This window comes from Odontesthes bonariensis, chromosome 5 (genome assembly GCF_027942865.1).
Source record: "Odontesthes bonariensis isolate fOdoBon6 chromosome 5, fOdoBon6.hap1, whole genome shotgun sequence".
Classification (NCBI taxonomy): domain Eukaryota; kingdom Metazoa; phylum Chordata; class Actinopteri; order Atheriniformes; family Atherinopsidae; genus Odontesthes; species Odontesthes bonariensis.
In genome coordinates, this window is record NC_134510.1 from 24,079,501 (window position 1) to 24,102,289 (window position 22,789).

Genomic DNA, 22,789 nt, shown 5'->3' on the forward strand with positions numbered 1-22,789 from the left:
GCGTCGTATTTTCTAGATTAGTCTGGCGGAAATTTGTAGCAGCAACACGGGATTATATTTCTCAACTGAGCACTTCAAAGCAAACCCGATCCGCTGCTATTACGTAACACCCGGTGACATAACTCTCTCCAGCCTCGGACTGTCAGGGCGCACGGAGAGCGCAGGGAGGGGTGGGGGGCAGGGTGAGAGCGGCGGGCGCAAGGCTTGTGTTGCTTCGGCCGGCCGGTCCAGCTGCACTCTCTGCACTGCCGCGTGGGGAACTGAATTATTTCACAACATCCACACCAGAGGAGGGGTACTGTTGACCCAGGCAGGCTGACATAGAGGGTAAAAAAAGATGACGGCTGAGTTTTGGGACCCGTAACACTGGAAGGAGGCGAGATGGCAGTGCATGTTTTCAAATGCCTGCGCCGGCCCGGGCGCTAGAAGAGCCAACAGGTAGCAAGAGTTCTGTCATAATGCCTCGTAGCTTAAAAAGAGGCAGGTGGAGTTAAAAACAAGCTCAGTTTGCTTACATTTTGGTTTGCGTGTGTGAGAGAGAGCCAGGTGAGTGTATGAGCGTGTAGGGCCATCCGGTGTTTTGACAAGAGAGTTATGGAATATGAGGAGACCGACCTGCCCCCCGCTGACACCCCCAGCAAAAAAGGTAAGAGGATCGATCATCGATGATGCAGATGATGCATGCAACACCTCTAAGGTCACTGCTGGGGAAAAAATGGCAGCTTGTTTAGTTCACTTTAATTGTGCAGTGATTATTTCCGTTTTTCTGTTACGCAAAGAAAGCCATGCCCTCAGGGTTCCTCTGGTTTGGAAAGCAAGTTTGGAAAATGTTCTCTGATTTTCCAGGATAAGTATGTTTCCAGACATTTACCACTAAACTTATAAAAATAAAATAAAATCAGAATGTCTAAAACTCAATTGATCAGACATGTATAGTTATTTGTCACAGAATAACTGTAAAAGATGGAAGTAGCTGTCATGTGCCCTTTTTTTTCCCAGCATGCCACATGGTTCCAACTCTCACCCACTCACTCATTATCTCATTCTGCTCACCTTTCCTGCACCTTCAGTCACTCCCCTCTTATCCATGTTTACCCAAATAACCCTCCTCATCCCTTTCATTGGAGTGTTGTAAGGCGCTGCGAGTGGGTAAGAATGGCACTAAACCGGAATAATCCATGGGGATTAGCTCTTATTTTTGCTTCTGCTTCTTGCCGATGCTGTTCTATTCAAAGTATCTCCTTGGCTATAATTCAAACCATTGGCTCTCACAGGAGATAAGACAGTTCATCCTTCTGCCACAGAAACCTACTGCACACCTTTCCTACTTCTCTCGATGCATGGCAGCACAGTTTGTTACCTGAGGGAGATTACGCCTGAACAACATGTCATGTGAATTGCACGGTGGGGAAAAGACAGTGGCCCCTCTTTTTTTCTTTTTTCCAGAGGTGGAGCAACAATGTATAACCTTTTCTTGCGTGAATATAGGAGGATGTCAGTTACATAGTGTTCCAGTCAAACCCCTGTACTTTTAATTTAACTCAACAGTTTAACATTGAAGAAATACAACAACAAGCAGACATTTTTGGCTTTATTTGTCCACTTGTGTCGATGTAGCCACTTAGACAGTAGATTCATGCCACATCTCAAAGTATTTCATATTGCACAGCCTATTCAGTCTGGAACTACTTTCTATCAGTGCATCTGGAAGTTTTATGAGAAAGAAATGCAAACTTGACTTGAATGACTTTGTATTTAAAGCAATGTTTTTAAATAAGTGATTTACTCACAATCATTATATGAGCATAAGGTAGAAGGACAAGAGAGAAAAAACACAGTTAAGTATGTGCCTATAATGCACATTTACGCCAATTTGATTTAAAGTGTTTTACATTGTCAAGTAAGCGTAAGAATGGGAAATGGACTGTGATTAAAAGACGACAGCAAGATAAGAGGAAATGTGCAGCATAAGTATGAAGGATTATGAGCTGTATGAAAGCACAGACACCAATTTAATCATTTACACATACTCTTGCAGTTTTTTGTTTAAGTGCCAATAGAAAGACACAAGCATGCTAATTTGAACTGTAGGTAGACTTAATTACATTTCTCAATTCAGTTGTATTTATATAGAGCCAAATCCCAACAATGTCATCTCAAGGCACTTCCAAGGAGGCAGATCATTTAAGCTCATTTTTTAAGACTCAGTCTAATTACTGCTGTGTAACTAAACATTGCTCAAACCTAAATGTGTTTGTTTAAAATTTGCATAAAGATGACAAATACACCAAATACCATATGACTGCATTTTGAGGGGATTTGATGCACAGCTGATGCTGGAGCATGCAATGACGCACCCACGTAGAAGAAGAAAACGACCATTTTAACAAGATTAAAGCTACTTAAAGGGAAACAAAATGTTAAAAGTGGATGTTAAGGGGTTTAAGGATTTAGAATAAAACAACATCAGCTTACTTCTCAGGTGCTGGAACGGGTTTGTTCAGGTTAAAGTGGGGATTCGGTGTGGTTGTTTATGTTCATGGTTAGTTTCATACTGCTGAGCTGGCTTCTCTTAGGGTGATGAGTGTCTTGGTTTTAGTGGCTGCTGTGGGTGTCTTCTCATTTTTCTTAAGCACTGTACTCTTTAGTGCCACTCACTCCACGAAGCTGTTCACAGTCTGAAACAAAGTCTTTGTGGTGTCCTACCGATCTGCTGTGAATCTGATCCTTTTCTCCTTTTAATATACAGCAAAATATACACATTCTCTGCACAATAATGTTTATAAGCCAACATATTCAGAAAGCTGTAGTCTATCTCCTTAAAGAAAGAATCTCCAGAATCTTTAATCGCACCGTGTTCCTCTCTGATTTTCGGTACTTGTTACCTTTTAAATAAATAAGAAAGACATAATTTTCATGAGAATTTACTCTCAATTCACTGGCTGCCAGTGTGGGATTATTCACATATTCATAATGATTTATTTTAAGATTTTATTTTATTTTATTTAGTAAAGATCACTTTTTATGTGTATTGCTATTTATGTCTATCAAATTACCTCTAAAGATTTAGCATTCTTTACTTTCTTTTAATCCAGTCACATTATGTAAACCAAAAAAAACCATAATCTACTTTCATGTTTTTATTTAGTGTTACATTGGAATGGTTATAAAGAGAAGCTCATCCGACACTAAAAGCTTAATAGTATTTGCTCTAAACATGTTTGTATTCAGGCAAAGTTTTCGACCTACTCTTTTAGGCTCAGTAGTCTTCAGTGGTGTTATGTAATGCAGCAACTGTCACTTTAGCAGCTAGCTTAGATGTTAGAGTGCAGACATGTTAGTGAGATTCTGACTGATGAGTGGTGGTGTTGTTTGTGCCTCTGTAATCAGCAGGCTCCTGAATGAGGAGCGCGTGGTGGCTTTATGGCCTCTCTGAAAGCTGCGTCGTGCTGCCTGTGTCCATGCTGTGTCTCATTTAGTTTGCTCGGGCGCAGATGTTTGTGAGTGTGTAAGACCCTTTTTTCATCTCACAGCCAGCAAACGAAAATGTTAAATTCATTCTGCTGAGGGTTAATTTTGAAATCAGAGATCACAAGTTGCACATTTAATAAATTATGGTTGTTGAAAGTGTGCTTTAGGCAACTGTGAGGTACATTTGACATCAGACTGAATGCCATATCTGGTTGTTTAACATAAGCACTATGTTCCAAAATCCTCTGGCCACTAATTCATGTAAAATCCAACAACTTAATAAAAAATAAATCAATCCCCATTTTAAAAGGAGGATTTTGTTTAGTTCTAATGAGCTGGTTGGATTTGGTTTATTACTGTTTACCCTTATATATGAGGATATAACTGTTTACCCTTTATTTACAGAAGCATGCACATGAAAACAACTGATCAGTTAGTTCTAATGTGTTTTTACATTTTCCGCAAGTGCTCTGCTCTGCTTTCATTCCATACTTTCTGCTTATGAAGCAAAACTGATTTGATGAGGGGAGGAAAATAGAGAAAACCACAGAGGACTTGAACTGGCGCCAGACAAAGACCAGCTAGCTATACGCCTTTCATTGATACTTATCTGCTTAGCCTTTAAACATTTCTCACAGACACACACATACAGATACATGCAACTCCCGAAATAAACCTGTTGGTTCAGCACCAACCTTCTCTCACACCGACTGCAATTCAGACTCTCTCACATTTGTGGTCAAACAGGCAGACAAAAAAAAAAAAAGACCTTGCTCACAGACACCCACCTTCCTCTGCCTTTGTCTCCTGTGTGTACGTATGCTTAAGTGTCGCACGAACTACTCATAGACACACTAGTCTAAAAAGCAATCCTCTAATTCAACCTTCCCACCATCACATATAGGCTTCTTATCTGTCAGTATGTGAATTGGGGGGTAAAAAATGACCAAACTGTTACAGAGTCCATAGAAAACGAAAGTCTACCTTATTTTAACCATACGGTTTTACAAATTAAGACAAATAAATACAACCTCATGGACAAGGACACATGACATATTACGATGTCTCATTGTTCGTCTAACAAAAATGACCCAATAACGCTGAAGCTTTGCATGAAAAGCTAAGTACAGTACCACCTTGCTGCTTCCATAGGAATTAAGAGGGTAAGTAGCAGCCGGGTGCTGCTAATCAAAATAACTTGATTTATTGATCATCAGCGAGTGGGAGCACCTCTATAGAAGCAGTCAGTTTGCTGGTCTGGATTATTCAGGTGTGTGTAAACACAATGCCAAGGAGGAAAGACATCAGCAACGATCTCTGGGAAGTAGTTGTTGCTTCTCATCCATCTGGGAGGGGTTATAAGTCCATTTCTAAACAATTTATAGTACATCATTCTACAGTGAGAAAGGTTATTCGCAAGTGGAAAACGTTAAAAATTGTCAGGAATGGATGCTCCAGCAAGTTCACCTCAAGGTCAGATTGTGCAATGATGACCGCAGAGACTGCAAACTGCGTTTCAGACTCCCCGGGCCCCAGTTAGCATGTTAAATGTTAAAGTTATTGACGTTACGATTAGAAAAAGATTGAACTGGCTTCTTTGGAAGGGTTGCAAGAAAAAACCCTCTTCTCTCTGAAAAGAACATGGCAGCTCGGCCTATGTTTGCAAATTTGTGTCTGAACAAACAGCAACAGTTGTTTTATCAGTGTCCTCTGAATAGACGAGACCAATGTGAAGATGTTTGGTTACAATGCACAGCAGCATGTTTGTAGAAACCAAAGCAGCACAAACATCTCCTACCAGATGTCAAGCACGGTGGTGGAGGGCTGATGATTTGGGCTTGGTTTGCAGCCACAGGACCTGGGCACCTTGCAGTCAGTGAGTCGATCATGAACTCCTCTGTATCCTAAAGTTTTCTCGAGTCAAATGTGAGGCCAGCTGTCTGACAAATGAATATTGTCTGAAACTGGATCGTGCAACAGGACAATGATCCCAAACACAAAGCAAATCTACAGCAGAATGCCTGAAAAAGAGACGAATTGAGGTGAAATGCTGTGCTGGGACCCTAAGAGAGCTGTGCATAAATGAATGCTGCAAACCTCAATGAACAAAAGCAACGTTGTAAACAAGAGTGGGCTGTAGTTCCTCCCCAAAGAAGAGTGAGACTGATAGCGTCATACAGAAAACCTTAAGTTACCTTAAATTCTTGCTGTTAAAACTGGTTCTAAATGAATTACAGGGTGCACTTAGTTTTTCCACACACTGCCTCTGCATTTTAATTTTTGTTGTTCATCTGAGTTTGTATTTACCAAACTTCAAGACCATATCGTGTTTTATTGTTTCCTGTTATGTAAAACGTTAGAACTGAGAAAGGCTATACTTTCTATTTCACATGACTATGTGTTGAAGGCTGACCGCTTGTGTTTAACTCTCAGGATGTGGATGAGACTTCAGGATGTGTCCTATGTCTATATGACCAGGCCAGCTGGCCCACTTGAGGTTGTGATCATGATGTTGCATTTTTAGATAATTCACCTATAAAGAAGTAAATTAGTACCTCAGAGTCCTGTTGAAAAAAGTTTAAAAAAGTGACTTCAGTATTTTATCGTTTGTATTGGGGATTTTATATTACTGGATCATTCTTATTGGTGCGTTAAGCTGTATTTTTGTGGTATTGTTACATAAACATGTTAACTCTTCATATCACTATGAACTCCAACTAATTAGTGGAGAAGTAAAACTTTTATTTTTCTATTTAATTTTAGATGTAGTAAAAGTATACAGGAGCAAAAATTGAAGGGCTGATGTTAGGCCTAAAGACGCCGCTTTATTAAATGTAATAAAGCTATTAAATGAACTAGGATTACAAAAGAAAGGTACCAGTGTGACATTTTTTGTCTGGATTTAATATTTGATTTCGACCGTCTGTTCCTGCCTCTATAACGATCACTTGGCTGATATGGAATCCAGCCTGTGTTTAGAAAGTGTTGCTTATTGATTGTTTTTCTTTCTCCCTCAGGAGGTGCCGTGTCCAAGAAGACTCATTTGAGTAAGTTGTCTGTGAGCACACTCTTTCTACATGTTTGCGTGTGTGTGTATATGCGGTAATGACATTGCTAGTGTTTGTGCTAGATATTTGTGCATGCATTGTGGTTAACTTCATAGTTAGTGAACATGCAACGCTGCACCTGTAGTGCAACACACGCGCGCGCAGTGGTGTCGCTGGGGTGGGGCCATTAGCGACACCATGAGGGTTTGGTGTGTTGCACCTGCGCTGCCCCCCTCACACACACACACACACACACACACACATACATACACATACATACACATACATAGCTACAGCTACTTTGGCATCTGAATGCAGATGACAGCGATAACATCTCGTCTTTTTTTAACTCTTTTGGTTTAACACTTTCTGCCACAACTTTGGCACACCTGGTTGTCAAGTTATCAAGTGTTGGGATGATGTGTGCAACACAGCCTTCATATTAGGTGGTCTGAGGTTAAGTTCTAATGACTCTATTGATCATTGCTCAAGAGTGAATGTAGATTTAGATAGTGGCCAGAGGGGAAGGATAACTTTTTACTTTTTACTTTCGGAGCCTTGGCGGTCTTGTGTGGTTCGGATCATCGATCAGGAGCTTTAGATGGGGGAATGAAAACAAAGGGAGGCTCTCAAGAGTGCTGCTGAAGCTGTGGTGGATTGCAACTACATATATTTAATCAAGTGCTTTTATAGTACTTTAGAAATTCTGTTTTTTGCTATATTTTGCTGTCTACTTTCCACTTTTTTGGATCTTAAAGTCTTCTACACTTGATTAGACACTTTACGGAGACGATGAGCGCGACGGTTTTACACACAAAGTATGTGGAGTATATGGAATATATATATTCTATTACCACAGGTTACATTTCCCAGCAACACAGCACAGTATTGATCAGCTGCCAATTAAAAGAATTTATAAATGCTGCTTACTCCTGAACGTGGCAGAATCCGGTAATTTAAAATGCTTTACTTTTTTCACTTTATTGCTTATACTAAGATAAAATGTCAACCCAAGACTCCTGCTTCTAACAGTGTTACTGTAGTGTATTATTATCTGTATTAAGTAAGAGATCTGAATGCATCTCCCATCAGTGGAGGAACCTTAAAAGCAGATCTGCAAACTGAGCTAAAACATGCTGGACTGGAGAAGGGAAATATGCTGCAAGAAGAAAAAAGTACTTATTACCTAGTAAACTAAGAGAAAAGTATCTCATCTCATGAGTATAACTGGAATAAACAATAAATAAGTCAAAACTGAAATCAATCAGTGAGTGTGAGTACATGTTTTAACTGCATCCCCAGTGATTCCTGTTAACTGATTTGAATATAATTCTCATGGAGTATCAAAGGTGTCAGACACTAAAAAGCTAATTTTTCTGACGTGTATCGTAGAGTGAGGGGGTGAAGGATAACAACAAAAGTATGAGGAAAAAGTACCTTGAGAAAAAAAGTCATGGCAGGGGACGGTCCCCCCTACTTTATCTTTTTTTTTCTCTCCTTCACTCTCACACACACACACACACACACACACACACACACACACACACACACACACACATACACATGCGAGCTAGGAAGGTGAGGCGGTGACTGTCACTCAAAAGTCTGAATATGTGTACCGAAGCTGCAGTGAGCACCCGACACAGCTCTCTGAAGGACGAACAAAAAAAGAAGCAAGATTAAAAGATAGTCTTTGTTTTTAAAAGAAAAAAAAGTGATAGACTGTTGTCAGACAGAGTGAGAGGAAAAGAGAGAGTTTGTGAAAGTGGGACAAACATCTGAGACAAGTGGAGGAGTGAGAATGATGCGAGGTAGGGATGAAGTTCTTTGGTCTGTTTGTGTGTGGGCAGTCAAATCAAAATGCATTTTATCAATTAAATCAATTACAACCGACGCAACTGAGGGTATGTAATGTCATTTTAAAGGCAGCTACTGAGAACGATATGGTTGCAAGTTGCTGTCTCTTTTTGAGCTTTTTATCAAATCCCTAAAATAACTTTGCTTTCATGCGGACTGAGACAGCTGTGGCTTCAAACAGCTCGATCATTCTGTGTGATTAAGCTTTTTGTGTAGCTTTCTTCAAATGTGACGTTGGGCTGAATAGTGAAACCTCGATGAAGTGTCTCCAGCGTTCACTACTAAATTTCTGCTTTTTATATTTGATGATATGATGATAAAACACTGAAAGACATGTGCAGCCACCCTGCAAGTGACAAAACACACACACACACACATTCTTTCTGTTATCCGTGTGCCATTTGAAGACAGATGGCCTTATTTGTTTTTAAACTTTTTTTGGGTCTCTCTAAACTTCTGCATTGGTTAACTGTTGCCTATGTTCATTCTGATTGATGTGTTTCAGTTTTATAGCCTGGCACATGAGTAACCTTGAGCTCCCTTTGATGGATTTAAGATTTGAATCATGCCAGAGATATTTCTACCTTTTGTCACTCCCACGTATACAGTACACCCCTGAGAGTGAGAATCAGAGCGAGTTGTATGAAAATGTATGCTATTAGTAATAAATTTAATCTGCAATACAGCACATTATCTTCTCTTTAGACTTAATATGATTCCATAATGAGTAATTGCAATGAACTTGTGAAATCCAGTATCAATCCACCACTCAGGCGATTGGAGAAGATTATGACATTTCCTTTGCTGCTAATCTTTTTTGCATACACTCCCACCGTGTGCTAACCAACGGAAAACAGGATGCTGTACCACCACAATGCATCGGTTTAACTGGACTGACTCCATGCGCATTCAGCAGACAGGATGAAAAAAAAAAAAACAAAACAGAGAAAAATGGGATTTCTTACAAATGGAAATGAGCAGGTGGAGTAGAAACAGAAATGTGACAAGAGGAATAATTTGTCGATGCATACTGATCACAGGTTCTTGCAGTTGCAACAGGCAAACACGCACACAGACACGCACACCTCTGCAGCTGCTTAGTTGATGGCGTTGAGATGTACCGTATTTCTGCCGTGCAGCTGCACAGTGGATCCTGTGTACTAGAGGAGAGCAGGCTCTGAGAGATGAAGATGCTGCCTAATATATTTGTGTCTTCTCCACACCTGGAAAACAAAGCTCTTTTATTAGAACGAAAGGACACACACTCACACAGTTCATATGGCTTTGTTGCTTTGTTCGGGGGATTCCTGTGTAGATCTTCTACAGTTTCTTTATCAGAAAGGATTTCCTTGTTCCTCTGGGTGCAGAAACTTGCACAGCACTTCCAAAGCAGCAGAAGCGGTTGGCTTAAGATCAAAGCAAACATCAAAATCGCAGGTGACACATTCCCCCCCGAAAATATGGTAAATGAAATACAGCAGTTGAGCTGATTCATACCCTTTGCTACTGTGAAAACATTACTTTCAAACACTTTTTAAATTCAGAAAGCACTTCAAAGTCGTATATGGCAAATATGACGCTAATTGTTGTTCAGACAGCTTTGATAATTCCCCTTGTATTCAGATAAGGTAATGTTGGTGGTTCTTTTCTCCGTCTGTTATTTATTCTTCTGTAATAATGAATAAAAGCTAATTGAGAAGAAGCTCTCACATTTATGCAAAGACAACTACAGTTTGAGACAAGCCATAAAGATCCTTTAGCACTGAAACGCATTAAACCAGATACGTTTTGTGACAATAAGTTCAAGACAAACGAGTCATGGAGCTGCTTTTATGTCTCTTCGTACGTCATTTACTGGTCTGGTAATGACTTTTATTTCACTTGATTATATTTCAGTCCTTACTTTTCTTTTTCCCAAATCCCAAATTATTTTCAGTTTTCAATCACAACTTCCACTGAAAGTCTGAGCGGCACATTTGATAGTTTTATTTTATCAAACCAGTTTGATTTGACACTGCAGGACAAATAAATGTTAAACTAAATATGGCGCAACATATTTATTGAAATATATATTTTTATTCATTGTATTTTCAAACGCAAACAGAGATAATTTATTATCATACCACTGTTTTTATTATGTAGTATTATGCACACTGCTTCTTCTGTCAAAAAAAAAAGCTATTGTCCTCTTTTTGTCCCTCTTAACATTTTATTTGATACGGTGGAAAATTTAGCGACTCAAACACCTTGAATTTTTGTTGAGGCTCTTGCTCAAGTAATATTTTGTAATATTTGTATGAATTACAGACAATCTTGTGAACTAAAACAATATTTAAAAAAAAAAAAAAATTTCTTAACCTGCTTTTATGTTGTAAAAGAATACATTAGATTATCCCAAATAGTATGATCCTATCCTGGGTAAAAAGGTGAAAAGGTATTATTTATTACATTATGTGTGTCTTTGCTAGAATAACAATCTATGTGTGTGCGTGTGTGTGTGCGTGCATGCGTGTGTTTGTAAAGGTGTTGTGTGTGTGTGTGTGTGTGTGTGTGTGTGTGTGTGTGCGTGCGTGCGTGTGTGTGTAAAGGTGTTGTGTGTGTATACAAACTTTATTTGTACTCTTGCTTATGTCGCAAAAGTAAGCTTCCGTCAGAGGAAAGTTGAGGTTTTCTGTCTGTTTACAGGGAAAATAACAGACTGCTGACAAGGTGATTTTTAGTTCAAGGTGGTTGATGTACATCTATATTCTTGTTCCCCTAAACACAAAAACATACACACACATATTAATAACATGTATCAACTTTTTCTGAGCAGGAAAATTGAAAGAAAATCTGACCGAAAGTTGTTTTCGTTCTAACGATTTAATTTCTCAGTGTTCGGCTTTGATATATAAAATATTCAGCGTAGTTACAAACATTTTGTGGCTTTGATTTTTTGGGGGGTTTTCTCTTTTTTTTTTTTCTTCTTTTTTTTATTTGTGAAGCACAGACTATTTGCGCTTGGTCTGTTTCCCTTGTGTAAAATAACATGATGGAGTGCACACTGTGCAACCACTGCACATTTTTTTGCTAGTTGGTGTCCTGGCCATGGTGACCAGAGGGTAACAAGTGTGGGAACTGTGACAAAGTACGTGTTTAAAATAAAATAAAACGGGTTATCAGGCACCTTTACCCTGATTCTCTCTTTCCTCTGCCTGCTGTTAGTGAGTGCCCCTTTAGTTGGCATATCTGCCAAATGTCTCAAATTTTGCCCTATCATCAGCCCCAAGCCGAATCCAAAAATGTCATCGTGGCTCCAGTAGATCTGCGAACATAATGGAAGTAAAACAGCACACAAAATACAAGAATTGTGAAAACTGAAATCCAGATTTACTGTCCAGATTTCATTAAGACTCAAGAGAAACAACATTTTAAGATTCGTATTTACCATGATTAATTATGCAATTTATTCTTTTTTTTTGTTACAACGACACTGTTTTTGCAAGTACATTATTGATTTTGCCTAATACCAATTAAAAGACTATCAGAGTTTCTCTGTGTGGCTGCTTCTTGGTATTCTTTGCATGCGGAACCGTGGGAGGTGGCACTGCTTTGTTTTCACTGACAAATCAGAACATTTTCCATCACTGAACATCTACTGTACTCGGACCTCCTTAATGCAGCGCATAACACATGCATTTTCAAAAAAAAACTCTCGTTTGACTGGACCGTGTGTCTTGCCTAAATGATCACATGCCTGTTAGTCATAGCAGCTCTCTGCAGTGCATCTACAGAAACCCGACAGATTTCAGGGGGAACACGGCGGAAATGTGAAATGTTGACAGCTTGCAAAAAGATACACATTACGCAGTTAATGCACATAAATGGTGTTGGTAGGAAAGTCCATCTCAGAAAGCAAAAATCAATCCTCATTTTATGGATTTAACAGTAAAGAGATGCAGTGAAAAATATCAATTAATGCCACAAGATTTTTAGCTGAGTCATGCTGAGGTGCATGAGGGTAAAATAATTATTTAAACAAGAACACATCAAATGTTGTGATATGTTCTTCTTGATAAAGTGCTAAAAAGGAAACAAAAAAAAGAAAGAAAAATGACGAGGTTAGCGGTTCTCCTTTTTTAGTTCAGCAATTTGAGATTAAGGTTTCCCAACAGAAGTCCAAATCTCGGTGTACACATGAGGGAAAGACTAAAAATCTGCACTGAGCCCAGGAGCAACACTGTTAGTTACTACAGCCACAAACACAAGATTAAAACCATCCCATTAGTATTTCCTAGTAATTTTATCTAATTATTAAATACTGTTCTTGCATTCAGTCATTTTCCTTCTCTTTTTTTTTTTCGTTACGCTCTCACTCGCTGCTTTGTCGCTGTTTTGCACATTAAAAGCTACTTGGGATCAGGTGTTAGTAGTTTTGCATCAAAAAGTACTTGGTTAAAGGTTAGGTATTAAAAAACAAGGTGGTTTAAGTAATAAACACAATATGGCAAAATGTTCTATATCTGGATTACTTGCCACAGAGTTCCACCCACAAAACTTTTAAAATACATTACTTTGAAAGTTGTGCCTGACGACACCCACACAAACCCGATTTTGTCTTCTTCAGTGTGAAGTTTTTAAAAGAAGAGGTGATGTACCGTGCTAAACACACCGCTGTCCTAAAGTTTTTGAAAAATTTGGTACATATGTATTTTCGTAAACAGATGGATATATTTCTCAGTTTTAACATTTGAAACATTTACTTCGCAGCTACCATTCTCACTGGAGTAAGGAGTTGAAATGATCTCTATACTATTCCACTTATCTATTTATCTTTCATTTGTCAAGTTTTTCACTGTTTTTCACTTGCTGACACACAATCACCCATCTATGGTTACCAAAAAAGACTCAAATGGAAGAGATAACGGTGGCGCAGTGTTTCTAGTTCACTATCTCTCAGAAACTCACTTGCACACACACCAGGAGATTCTGGGTTTGATTGGCTTTAATCTGTGGCCAGAGATAACAAGATGAGGCTGAAAAATTCATAACTGCTCCCTCCAGCCACTGACATCCTTACACTTGCAGACTTTTAACTACAGGTCGTTGTTTATCTTTAAGTTTGACATGAGAAAAGAACCCGTGATTTAGTGTTTTTCTTCTTCACACACCGTTCAGTGTGTTAAACTTGAGAGTTATCAGAGGTGTGATTGCATGGAAAGTTGAAGGGGGGGACAGTGTAAGTGATCACTGTTTCTGTGTGCGAGATTGCGTGCGTGAGCAGTGAAAGGTTGTGGGTCACGGTGGATTTCCTGTTGTTTGAGGTTGACAATCAGAACTGAAATAGCTAGAAAAAAAAAACAGAGACCACTGATGTTCTCTCCACATATCCTGCACCATCAACAGACACACAATTGCTGTCACAGCCTAGCCACTTTATTTCACTCAATAAGCAATATGGTTTGCAGATATGTTCCTATTAAGTGGTTTATTTTTACTAAATATAATGCTGCCAGTTGCAGAATTTGGGGAAATATTCTCACCCTCATTAGTGTGAATATTGATATCAGTCATCTTTATTAGCATGAGCTATATTTTGTAAGTGGTCAATCTTTGTCACACGCCTCTGCTGTGTGCGCGTACTGGTTATTATTCACTCTGAGATTGGCTGTCCTCTGCAGAAACCTTCACATGATCCTTGTGGCAGCAGAAAAAGAGGGCACACACTGACACACTAACACACACTTACCAAGAAATCTGACACAGTTATGCACGGAAATGCATTTACTACTGTATAAAGGCGACACTGGCGCGTAAAAGTTTGTATCGCGGAGGACAGTCACACCTTCGGCGCTGTTGTGGAAGGAAGACAGAAGATGACACAAACAGATAAAAGATTCTTGTGTTATTTGTGTCATAGTGCGGCATGCGTTCATGCTGTGTGACATAATCGTGTGTTAAATGTGTTGAGATATTCTTTTTAGAGCACACACAAGACAGCTCTTAAACATTTCTGCTGCTTTCGTGAAGCAGACTGTCAGAAAAGCTAAAGGCTGAGGGGTGTGAGAATTTACAGAGATCAGGGGCACGGGGGGAGGTGAGAGGGGGATGGCTATTACTGGCAGTGATGAAGGAAAGAGTGCATTACTGGCAGTTGTGTCCTTTATGAGCTAGACAGAGAAGGATCACAAAGTAAAGAAATGACATGAAAGAGGGACAGTCAGAATGAAAGAAAAGCCAGACAACCACTTAAAAGGACTCTGAGGTTGACACCTTCATATTCTCCGCCAAACTCCATTTGCAAATATTCCACGTCCTCAGAAGACTCTCCTCTTGTTGCATTTGATGTTATTTTGTTCATTATTATTAACGCAAGAGGTGTTTAAGAGGAAAATACCTTTGGTTTATGATGGCCACACAACAAGAAATAGATGTTCAAGGGAAAGTACAGCATAAAGTGCAAGTTCTCATTGTGGGAATCACTTTGAAGTCTGTAACTTTGGGTGAAACTATGCAGTATGTTAAGCTGCAAGTTAGCATATTTACACACAAGCATAAGCTCTTTGATTTTGAATCAATTGTAGTAAAGAATGTTCTTTGATATTAATAAATTGCACATTCATTGTTTACTTAAAACGACAAACTCAAGATTGTGTGAATGTAGGAGGAAACTTTTTAGTCTTCAAGCAGATTTCATATCAACCAGTTATTTGGTGATTATGCCTTCTATTGATCTGTCTGTTGTGACGCCAAAGATCCAGTTGGATTTAACTTTGTTTCAACCAACTCGTCTGCTTGTGGGTTTTCTTGGCGAGCGTATAAAGGGCGACGCGTTCTGCATTCGAAAAATGCTAACTTTGCCTTTTCTACTTTTTATCTTCTCAGCCCAGATTGAAGTTATCCCATGCAAGATTTGTGGTGATAAGTCCTCTGGAGTGCATTATGGAGTCATCACTTGTGAGGGCTGCAAGGTGAGATACAGCAGACCAACATGCATTTGACACACTCGCACACGCAACATCACCAGACTGAACCTTCCCTCCTTCTGCCGGACCCACGAGGAATTTGAGACCATTTTTGTACTTTTGCACCTGTGCACCGCTGATAGTTATAGATGGATTTTCATCTTTATTTCAGGACATATAAGTGCAGTATTAACATGTCAATGTCCCTCAATTTTCACATTTTCTAAAGTAACAGTAACCAAACAATTTCACGCATTAGAGAGATATTTTTCTAAAATAGATTTCTGAGATGTTCATGGGATGCATCACTCTCCAAACACTTATGCCCCTGACTGTATTTGTCCATAAAGTATAAAGCTATTCATACCAGCCTTTTAGCAAAGCCTAGCATAAATACTGTAAGAAGGAAAGAGTTATTCTGGTGTTTAAGTAAAGCTACAACTTCCAGTACCTCTAAAGCTCAGTAGATATAACAATACATCTTATGGTCATAAAGACGTTACACAGGGTTGTTAGTTAAACTGTTTATCAGCTAAAAACAGTTATTTCTTGAAGTCTGCGATGGTTTGATTCAATAGGATGAGTTAACAGGTTGTTGCGCCAGCTTCTTGTTGAACGGCCGAATATAAGATTGCTATCGATCACCTCATCTTACTTTCTGTCAGAAAGCCAAAATGTTGAAGTCTTCCTTTGACCCTCAGAGACAGGATACAATGTGGGTCAGCATTAGCTGTTAGTTTTGAATGTTCAAACTTGCCTGGTAAGTAACGTTCAGCGCAGGAATTTGAACTATACGGTGAAAGTTCCTCTGTTCATCGAGCAGTTCATCTTCAAACTCTCCGGCTCAGTACACATCTTCGACACAAATTAAAAGATCATTTTTCAAATCATCAACAATCCCTATAGCAGACTTTTGTGTATAGTTTGTGTTAAATTGTATTGTTTCCTGTTCAATACTCATGCTTGTGTTCCGCTCTGTACCCCCTCAGGGATTTTTCCGGCGCAGCCAGCTGCCCACCGTATCATACTCCTGCTCCAGGCAAAGTAACTGTCAGATCGACCGAGCCAGCCGCAACCGCTGCCAGCACTGTCGACTGCAGAAGTGTTTGGCTCAGGGCATGAGCAGAGATGGTGAGGAAAGACAGATCTTCACCATCGTCACCCTTGATCCGTCATGATCCATCATCAGTTACCTGTTTTTGTGTCGATTTATTTTTGTTTGTTTTACTCTCCCCAGCTGTGAAGTTTGGGCGGATGTCCAAACGTCAGCGCGACTCTCTGATCGCTGAGGTGGAGAGGCACCGACAGCAGCAGCAACAGCAACAGCAGCAGCAGCAGCAACAGCAGCAACAGCAGCTTCAGGGAGACACTCACGTTGTGTTGTCCTATCCCACCAAGAACCGTCAAGACCGCTCCCCGCAGCTTCTTCAGCCCATGGCCGCGGCCTACTCCTACGCTGGAGACACCGAGCTGCTGCCCTACGCTGCTGATGTTCACTCTTACCTTGTGTGCTCCCCTAACGAATCACAGGTGTCTGGAATGATCTACCGGGGCTCCGAGGTCTCTCCCACATCGAGATCCCAAGGCAGGGGGGACAATGCTGGACACCCTGATGTAAGAGGTAAGGCACTAAAGTGGGAGCACACTTCAGCCTACGCACGTTTCACCCTCCTATTCTGCTAGTTCCTTATTTTCTTCTTCACTTTTCTGTGTTTCAGGGTTTGACTCCAGGCAGCAATCGCTTGATCTGATGGCGATTCATCCCTTCAGCCCTCGGGAGGATCCGTACAGCCTCTATCCTCTCTCTCTGCGAAACATAGGTGAGCAGTCTGCACGGTGGGGTGAAATGTGCGTTTTATTGTTACTGCTATATTTATGAGTGCCTTTGCTCATCCTCAGAGGAGCTGTGTGCCAGCATCGTGCGCTCCCACAGAGAGACCAGCCAGTACAGACTGGAGGAGCTTCAAGCTCTCAAATGGAAACTGTTCAGCAGAGAGGAGATTCAAGCCTACCAGAGCAAAGTATTACAGCCCTGATTTCTGTTTCCTCCACCAATTTTTTTTACATTTTATTTCCCAGGCTTCTTCGTGCATGATTCAGACTGCCTCAAAACAAAACATGCCTTTTCACATGTCTAGATGTTACTTTTGTCTGATGAATCAAACAGAAAACTGAGAAAACTTCTTTTATCATTTTCCCCCTCCTACTCTCTCTTTGATCACCAGAGATCAAAAGGTGGAGGGGGGTTAGTTAAATGATGTGATAAAATACATAAACTTGAGCAGTAGTTTGAATTGTTGGGACAGTTTGTGTGGAATTGGTGAAATATTACTAAGTTTATTTTGTTGTTTTATGTTCCAGAGGGACTTCTATGACTCTATGTGTTTGTTCTCCACTCTATTTTCCAGACAGTGGATGATATGTGGCAGCACTGTGCCATCCGACTGACTGATGCTGTACAGTATGTGGTGGAGTTTGCGAAACACATCCCCGGTTTTCGTGTGCTCAACCAGAACGACCAAATTGCCCTCTTAAAGGCCGGTGAGTTTCCACTCACGGTCAAGATGAACTTTAATCGTGATGATGGGACTTGTTCTTACTCTCTTCCTTTGTTATCTTTTTCCTCCAGGCTCCATGGAGGTGGTTCTGGTCAGGATGAGTCGCTTCTTTAACACAGAGAACAATACTGTGCTCTTTGATGGGAAATTTGCTGGAACTGAAGTCTTCAAGTCTTTGGGTGAGGATTTCACCAAAGGGTCTGAAAGCAGTTGTGAAATGACCAGAGTAGATATTTATGGTGACTTATCGGTGCTCTGTGCTCTCTTTTTCTCGCAGCATGCAGTGATTTAATTGCAGCAGTGTTCGATTTTGCACATGGCATATGTGCTCTAAAGCTGACTGAGCAGCAGATCGCTCTCTTCAGTGCTTTGGTGTTAATCAACGCAGGTAAGATGAACTCAGGCTTCCTCCCACTCACATTTCAGTTTGCTCTTCGGTTTGGAAAATCACAAAAAGTGGAAGAAGGACACTTATTTGCAGTTGTGGCATTTGTCACAATATTTAATTTAATTTACATGATGGAAATAGAGTTTTCATTGCTATTTTTCCAAGATTCATTTAGAAGATCCATTTAGATTTACATTGATGATCCTTCATGGTTGAATCTACTTAATCAGCCAGAAAAGCTTCCTCACACTCACACCAAATTTTAGCTGACAGATGTATTTTCATCTGGAAATCTACACTTTATCACATTTTGCTTGTGGTTTCCTTCATTCAGTCTTTTATTTTTTCATCCACAATCTAGCTTCTCCGCCACCTACTGGTGGTTAAGTGACATTAAAGAGACTGTACTACATTGATTTACAAGGTCATAATTCTACTTTTGGAGTCCATCAGAATAAATTTAAAGTTATAAAAATATGTTTTTCTCATGCCGTACATTTTTGCAGCCCCTCTCATTACCTTCTATATGACACCTTCATGATGAGACCTTGTTTTAGCCATGTAATGCTACTAACTAGGCAGACATTATGCACATGTGATGTGGCGAAATGAGGGACAGTGAGCCTGGGTTAAAAATGAGGCATTTCAGATAGTTCAGGTGTTTTTTTGTGGGAGATATAAATGGACTTTGGGTTTTCTCACCTTTGGAAAGGAATAAAAACCTAAAAAGCATGATATGACCTCTTAAACAAATGACAGAACAAATGAGGATTGTTCACACATAAGTACCAGGATTAAACTTTATGCTACAGTTTCCATTCTTTCATTAGATGTATCTGCTTTTTGTGTAGATCTCAACAAGGGGTGGAAATAAATTCTAACACTTGGAGAGAGGCAAGGCAAACCCTGGATGGGTCACAGGTCCATCTCAGGGTTAAAAAGACAATTAATACACACTTTCACCTGAACTTTTGGGACACAGAGGACAGTAAAACTCCACACAGGAAGGCTCTTCTCAACCAGCTCTTTCAAATCCACATCCTTCTTGCTCATAGGGCAACAGTTCAGATCACTGCATCTGGCAAATACATCCAATTAAAAACAAATTGGAATAACCGCTTTTGGAATTGTGTCTTTCTGCGCAGATCGTCCATGTCTGGAAGACAGAGGCAGAGTTCAGCGAGTGCAAAGAAGTGTTGAGCTAGGGCTTACACACATTCTGCACCGAGACAACCAGGAAGGTCTGATGCATAAGGTACGTCTTCACCGATCTGGGATATAAGCACCTCTACACTTCTGTCCTCGCTCAGACTTCTAAAACTGCCTGTGTGTGTCTGCCTTACAGCTGTACCAGCAGATGACAGTGTTGCGTTTGCTGTGCAGTCTGCACATGGAGAAGCTGCGCTGGTTCAATCAGCGGTACCCGCTCACTGCTCACTCTCTGTTTCCTCCACTCTACAAGGAGCTGTTTGCGTCTGAGGCAGAGCTGCTGCCAGGGACCACTCACTGAGGATTCGACTACAGATGCAATAAAAAGCATACACAAAACACGTCTATTTTTCTAATTAAAATAAGAAAAGCACAGTAATCATAGTGTATTGAGTATTACATGAGTTCCAGCTGAGCTCATTTTTTGTAGCTTATGTCAAACATGAATTTGAATATTTTGATAGCTTGAAATTATTTTGATTTTTCCAAGGAAATGTGCATTTGATGTGTTCTGTGTGAGGGCATTGCCGGTGGAGTACAGCATTCATTTTCTCTCAGGATGTGCTGTTGTGATTCCGTCCATTTGTAGCAACCGTGTGTCACAGTGTGGTTACGCATAGATTCAAAGAGGTGGGATGCTGGTCATTGACAACTGACATTTGAATGATGCAGTCCCCCCAAATCTAGCTCCAGAGCGGATTAAACTTAAATTAAAATGTGTCTTAAAAGGTTCTGGCATTGCACTTTGTGGATGCAAGCCTGTATTCACAGTGGTTGTTTCTCTGCAAAACAGAAAGTAAAAGAACAAAAAAAGTGAATTCTAAAAAGTTCAAACACAGAGAAAAATACAGCAATAACAACAACGGGCGGGAAAAGAGTTTCAGTTTCAGTATGATGTCTGACTGGCCCTGTTTTGCAATGAAAATAACTTTATACACTCCACTTCTCTGCTGTCTCCTCATTTAATTTTCATTTCATATTCGTAGTATGGCTAAGTTCATACAACGCTTCTGTGTAAATGCACTCCTGCTTCCACTCAATTATTATTTCCTTAAAGATATTAGCTGCACTTTGGCAACCTCAAAAAGTCATGTACAACTAAACTGCCTCTTTGTATCTACGTGTCTGTAGAAACGTGTTTCTCCTCAGGCTGATGTCACAGATTGACCAATAAATCCAGCAGGGATCGGCACCACTAACATATTTCCCTTTTGTTTAGATGAAGCCACAAAGATATTGGTGTCTTTTGAGCTTTGAAGGAATGACGCATTAAGTGTAAAGGTTAGATTCTGCTCATGCACTGAGTTAGACAGCTCTTCTGTGTGCTAACGTTTCCTTTCTCTCCCTCTTGATTAACTTTTTTTTGTTTTACCTTTATATGTTATAACTGAAAAGTGCAGAGGGTTCAGCATTAAATACTGTATGTTCAGATGTAGTCCCCTCTGTGACTGGAACTGATGAGATTTTGATGATCTTCATGTAAACCTTCTAATAAACTCCCGAGGCTGTGACACCAAACAGATCTGTTGGTGTTATTTGACTGTTTGTGTGGGTGAGTGGGTAATATAAACAATGTCACAACACTGAGACAAGCTCGAAAGATTATCCAGTTTTGTTATGATAAACCTTTTTGAACACAACAAAAAATGGTTTATTTGAAGCTTTGAATCATTCATTTTTTTCCCTTGGAAAAGTGAACCTCTTTGGTGCATAGGAAATGTGAGTCATTGTGGTTGAATGAGTGGAAAGTTGTCACCGGGGTGTCATTGACCAAATTCTGGCTAACCAAGTAAAGAGCGGGCAAAATGAGATGGCTGTAAGTCGGTCGAACATGGTCAATGCATTCCTTCAAAATAGCCCCTCAGAGATTAAACCAACGCAGTCTCAGTCAAGTCTGCCAAGTTGTCACCAAAAGTGATATTGGTTTTATCTTGGGAGACAAAATGTTTTAAAAATATTAAATTGTCTGTAGTTTGTTGCCCGTAGGAATACCTTTGGAAACCATTTTCATGTGCAGTAGTTCTTGGCTTTATGTCTCAGAAACAAATCTTGCAGCGATGATTCCCGAGGAACTGTTTACTCTGCTAGGCAGCAGACAAAAACACTCAAACTTCCTTCTATTTTTCCACCAGAGTACGAGAGCGAGTGCACCTCGGGTCTCGTCCTGAAGTTGTTTGTCATTTTGTTTTTACTCTCTGAGCTCTTTAGAGGAATGTGAACACATAACATGTGCACAGCGTTTGGACCCCGAGACTCGCCATTACCCAGCCAAACTTTTGATGCTGATATGTGTATGAGATGGGGAAGAGCTGGGAGCAGAGCTGCAGAACCATCCTCCCAGTTTATACCTACATAGAGCAAACAGTGGAAACTCCTTAAACTACAGCTGACAACTGAAAAAGGGAGGTTTTTCCTCTGATCTGACTTGTCTTTTGGTGGGAGAAGTTGCTTAAAGGGTCACGATGACCCCTGGAGTCAAACTCAAGAATTTAAGGCTGGATAATGCTAAAAAAATTAGGAAATAATAAATAATAAACATGGTGCAGGTTGTTTAAAAACCCTTCTAACCTCCCTCCAGCCTCAAAAGATGAATTAGATTCAACTAACAAATAAAGGACAAATAAATAAACTGAACAAATACAAACACTCACAAAAAAAAGGCTAAGAAACACACACACAGGAGGGTCGGTTTCCCAGCATCTGCATCTGAGGGGCATTTTCAAAGGCAGGGAAAATAAGCCTGGTCATTGGTAAAGATGTGAATAGGGATATTTTCTCTTGTGCAATAGAAATCATTTCACTCAAATACCAGAGTGTGCAGAGAATCTGTTGGTATGAACATCTAGAATCTTTTTGGATCATGAAGCTCCACAGTAACCCATACTTACAAGATCTGGATATCTCTGCTGCTCTGATGTTATTACTGTTTATAAAAAACAAAAACAAAAAAACAACAATCTTCCAGGTCTGCAACACTAAGCCCCAAATGCAACCATGTTATAAGGACTTGAGATGAATTTGATTTCATATCTGTATGAATACAAAAAGTACCCCTAAACCTATTACCGGTAGATAGAATAAAGCTATATTTTAAGTAGAAGCTCCATCAGTTTGGGATCAAATGAGATTTTTTATTGGATATTGTTTTCAAAGAGGAAAATCCAATAAGCATTCCAAGTCGTATCGTTTTGAAACAGAATGAAATCTTTTCTGAGATGGCTTTTTAAGGTGTGACTCGTGTCAGTCAACAGGTGAAAAGACTGGAAAGAGGCCCACATGAGACGGGTTCGAGCAGAATTCAGGGTTTGAACAGAT

The 22,789-nt window shown here is 39.9% G+C and overlaps 1 protein-coding gene across 4 annotated transcripts; it reads left to right on the forward strand.

Moving 5' to 3' along the window:
- Positions 1-186: 186 nt before the first annotated feature.
- rorc (RAR-related orphan receptor C) lies at positions 187-20,992 on the forward strand. 4 transcript variants are annotated; one of them, XM_075465504.1, is made up of 13 exons: positions 187-438; positions 537-646; positions 6,489-6,518; positions 15,240-15,325; positions 16,309-16,450; positions 16,557-16,940; positions 17,038-17,139; positions 17,219-17,340; positions 17,728-17,860; positions 17,949-18,056; positions 18,155-18,265; positions 19,411-19,520; positions 19,611-20,992. In XM_075465504.1, exons 2-13 carry the CDS (start codon positions 595-597, stop codon positions 19,773-19,775), a joined length of 1,545 nt encoding a protein of 514 aa, XP_075321619.1. In that variant the 5' UTR covers positions 187-438; positions 537-594; the 3' UTR covers positions 19,776-20,992. The 4 variants fall into 4 exon arrangements, with proteins under 4 accessions (XP_075321619.1, XP_075321621.1, XP_075321620.1 ...); XM_075465506.1 differs by having other exon boundaries at positions 541-646; XM_075465505.1 differs by having other exon boundaries at positions 187-646.
- The last annotated feature ends 1,797 nt before the right edge of the window (positions 20,993-22,789 follow it).

Bases quoted from the DNA above. Each gene is read 5' to 3' on its own strand.
- rorc (XM_075465505.1), top strand. From the start codon at position 595: ATGGAATATGAGGAGACCGACCTGCCCCCCGCTGACACCCCCAGCAAA. The intron at 17,341-17,727 runs GTATTACAGCCC...TCTATTTTCCAG, and splicing joins TTCAAGCCTACCAGAGCAAA to ACAGTGGATGATATGTGGCA. The intron at 17,861-17,948 runs GTGAGTTTCCAC...TTTTTCCTCCAG, and splicing joins AATTGCCCTCTTAAAGGCCG to GCTCCATGGAGGTGGTTCTG.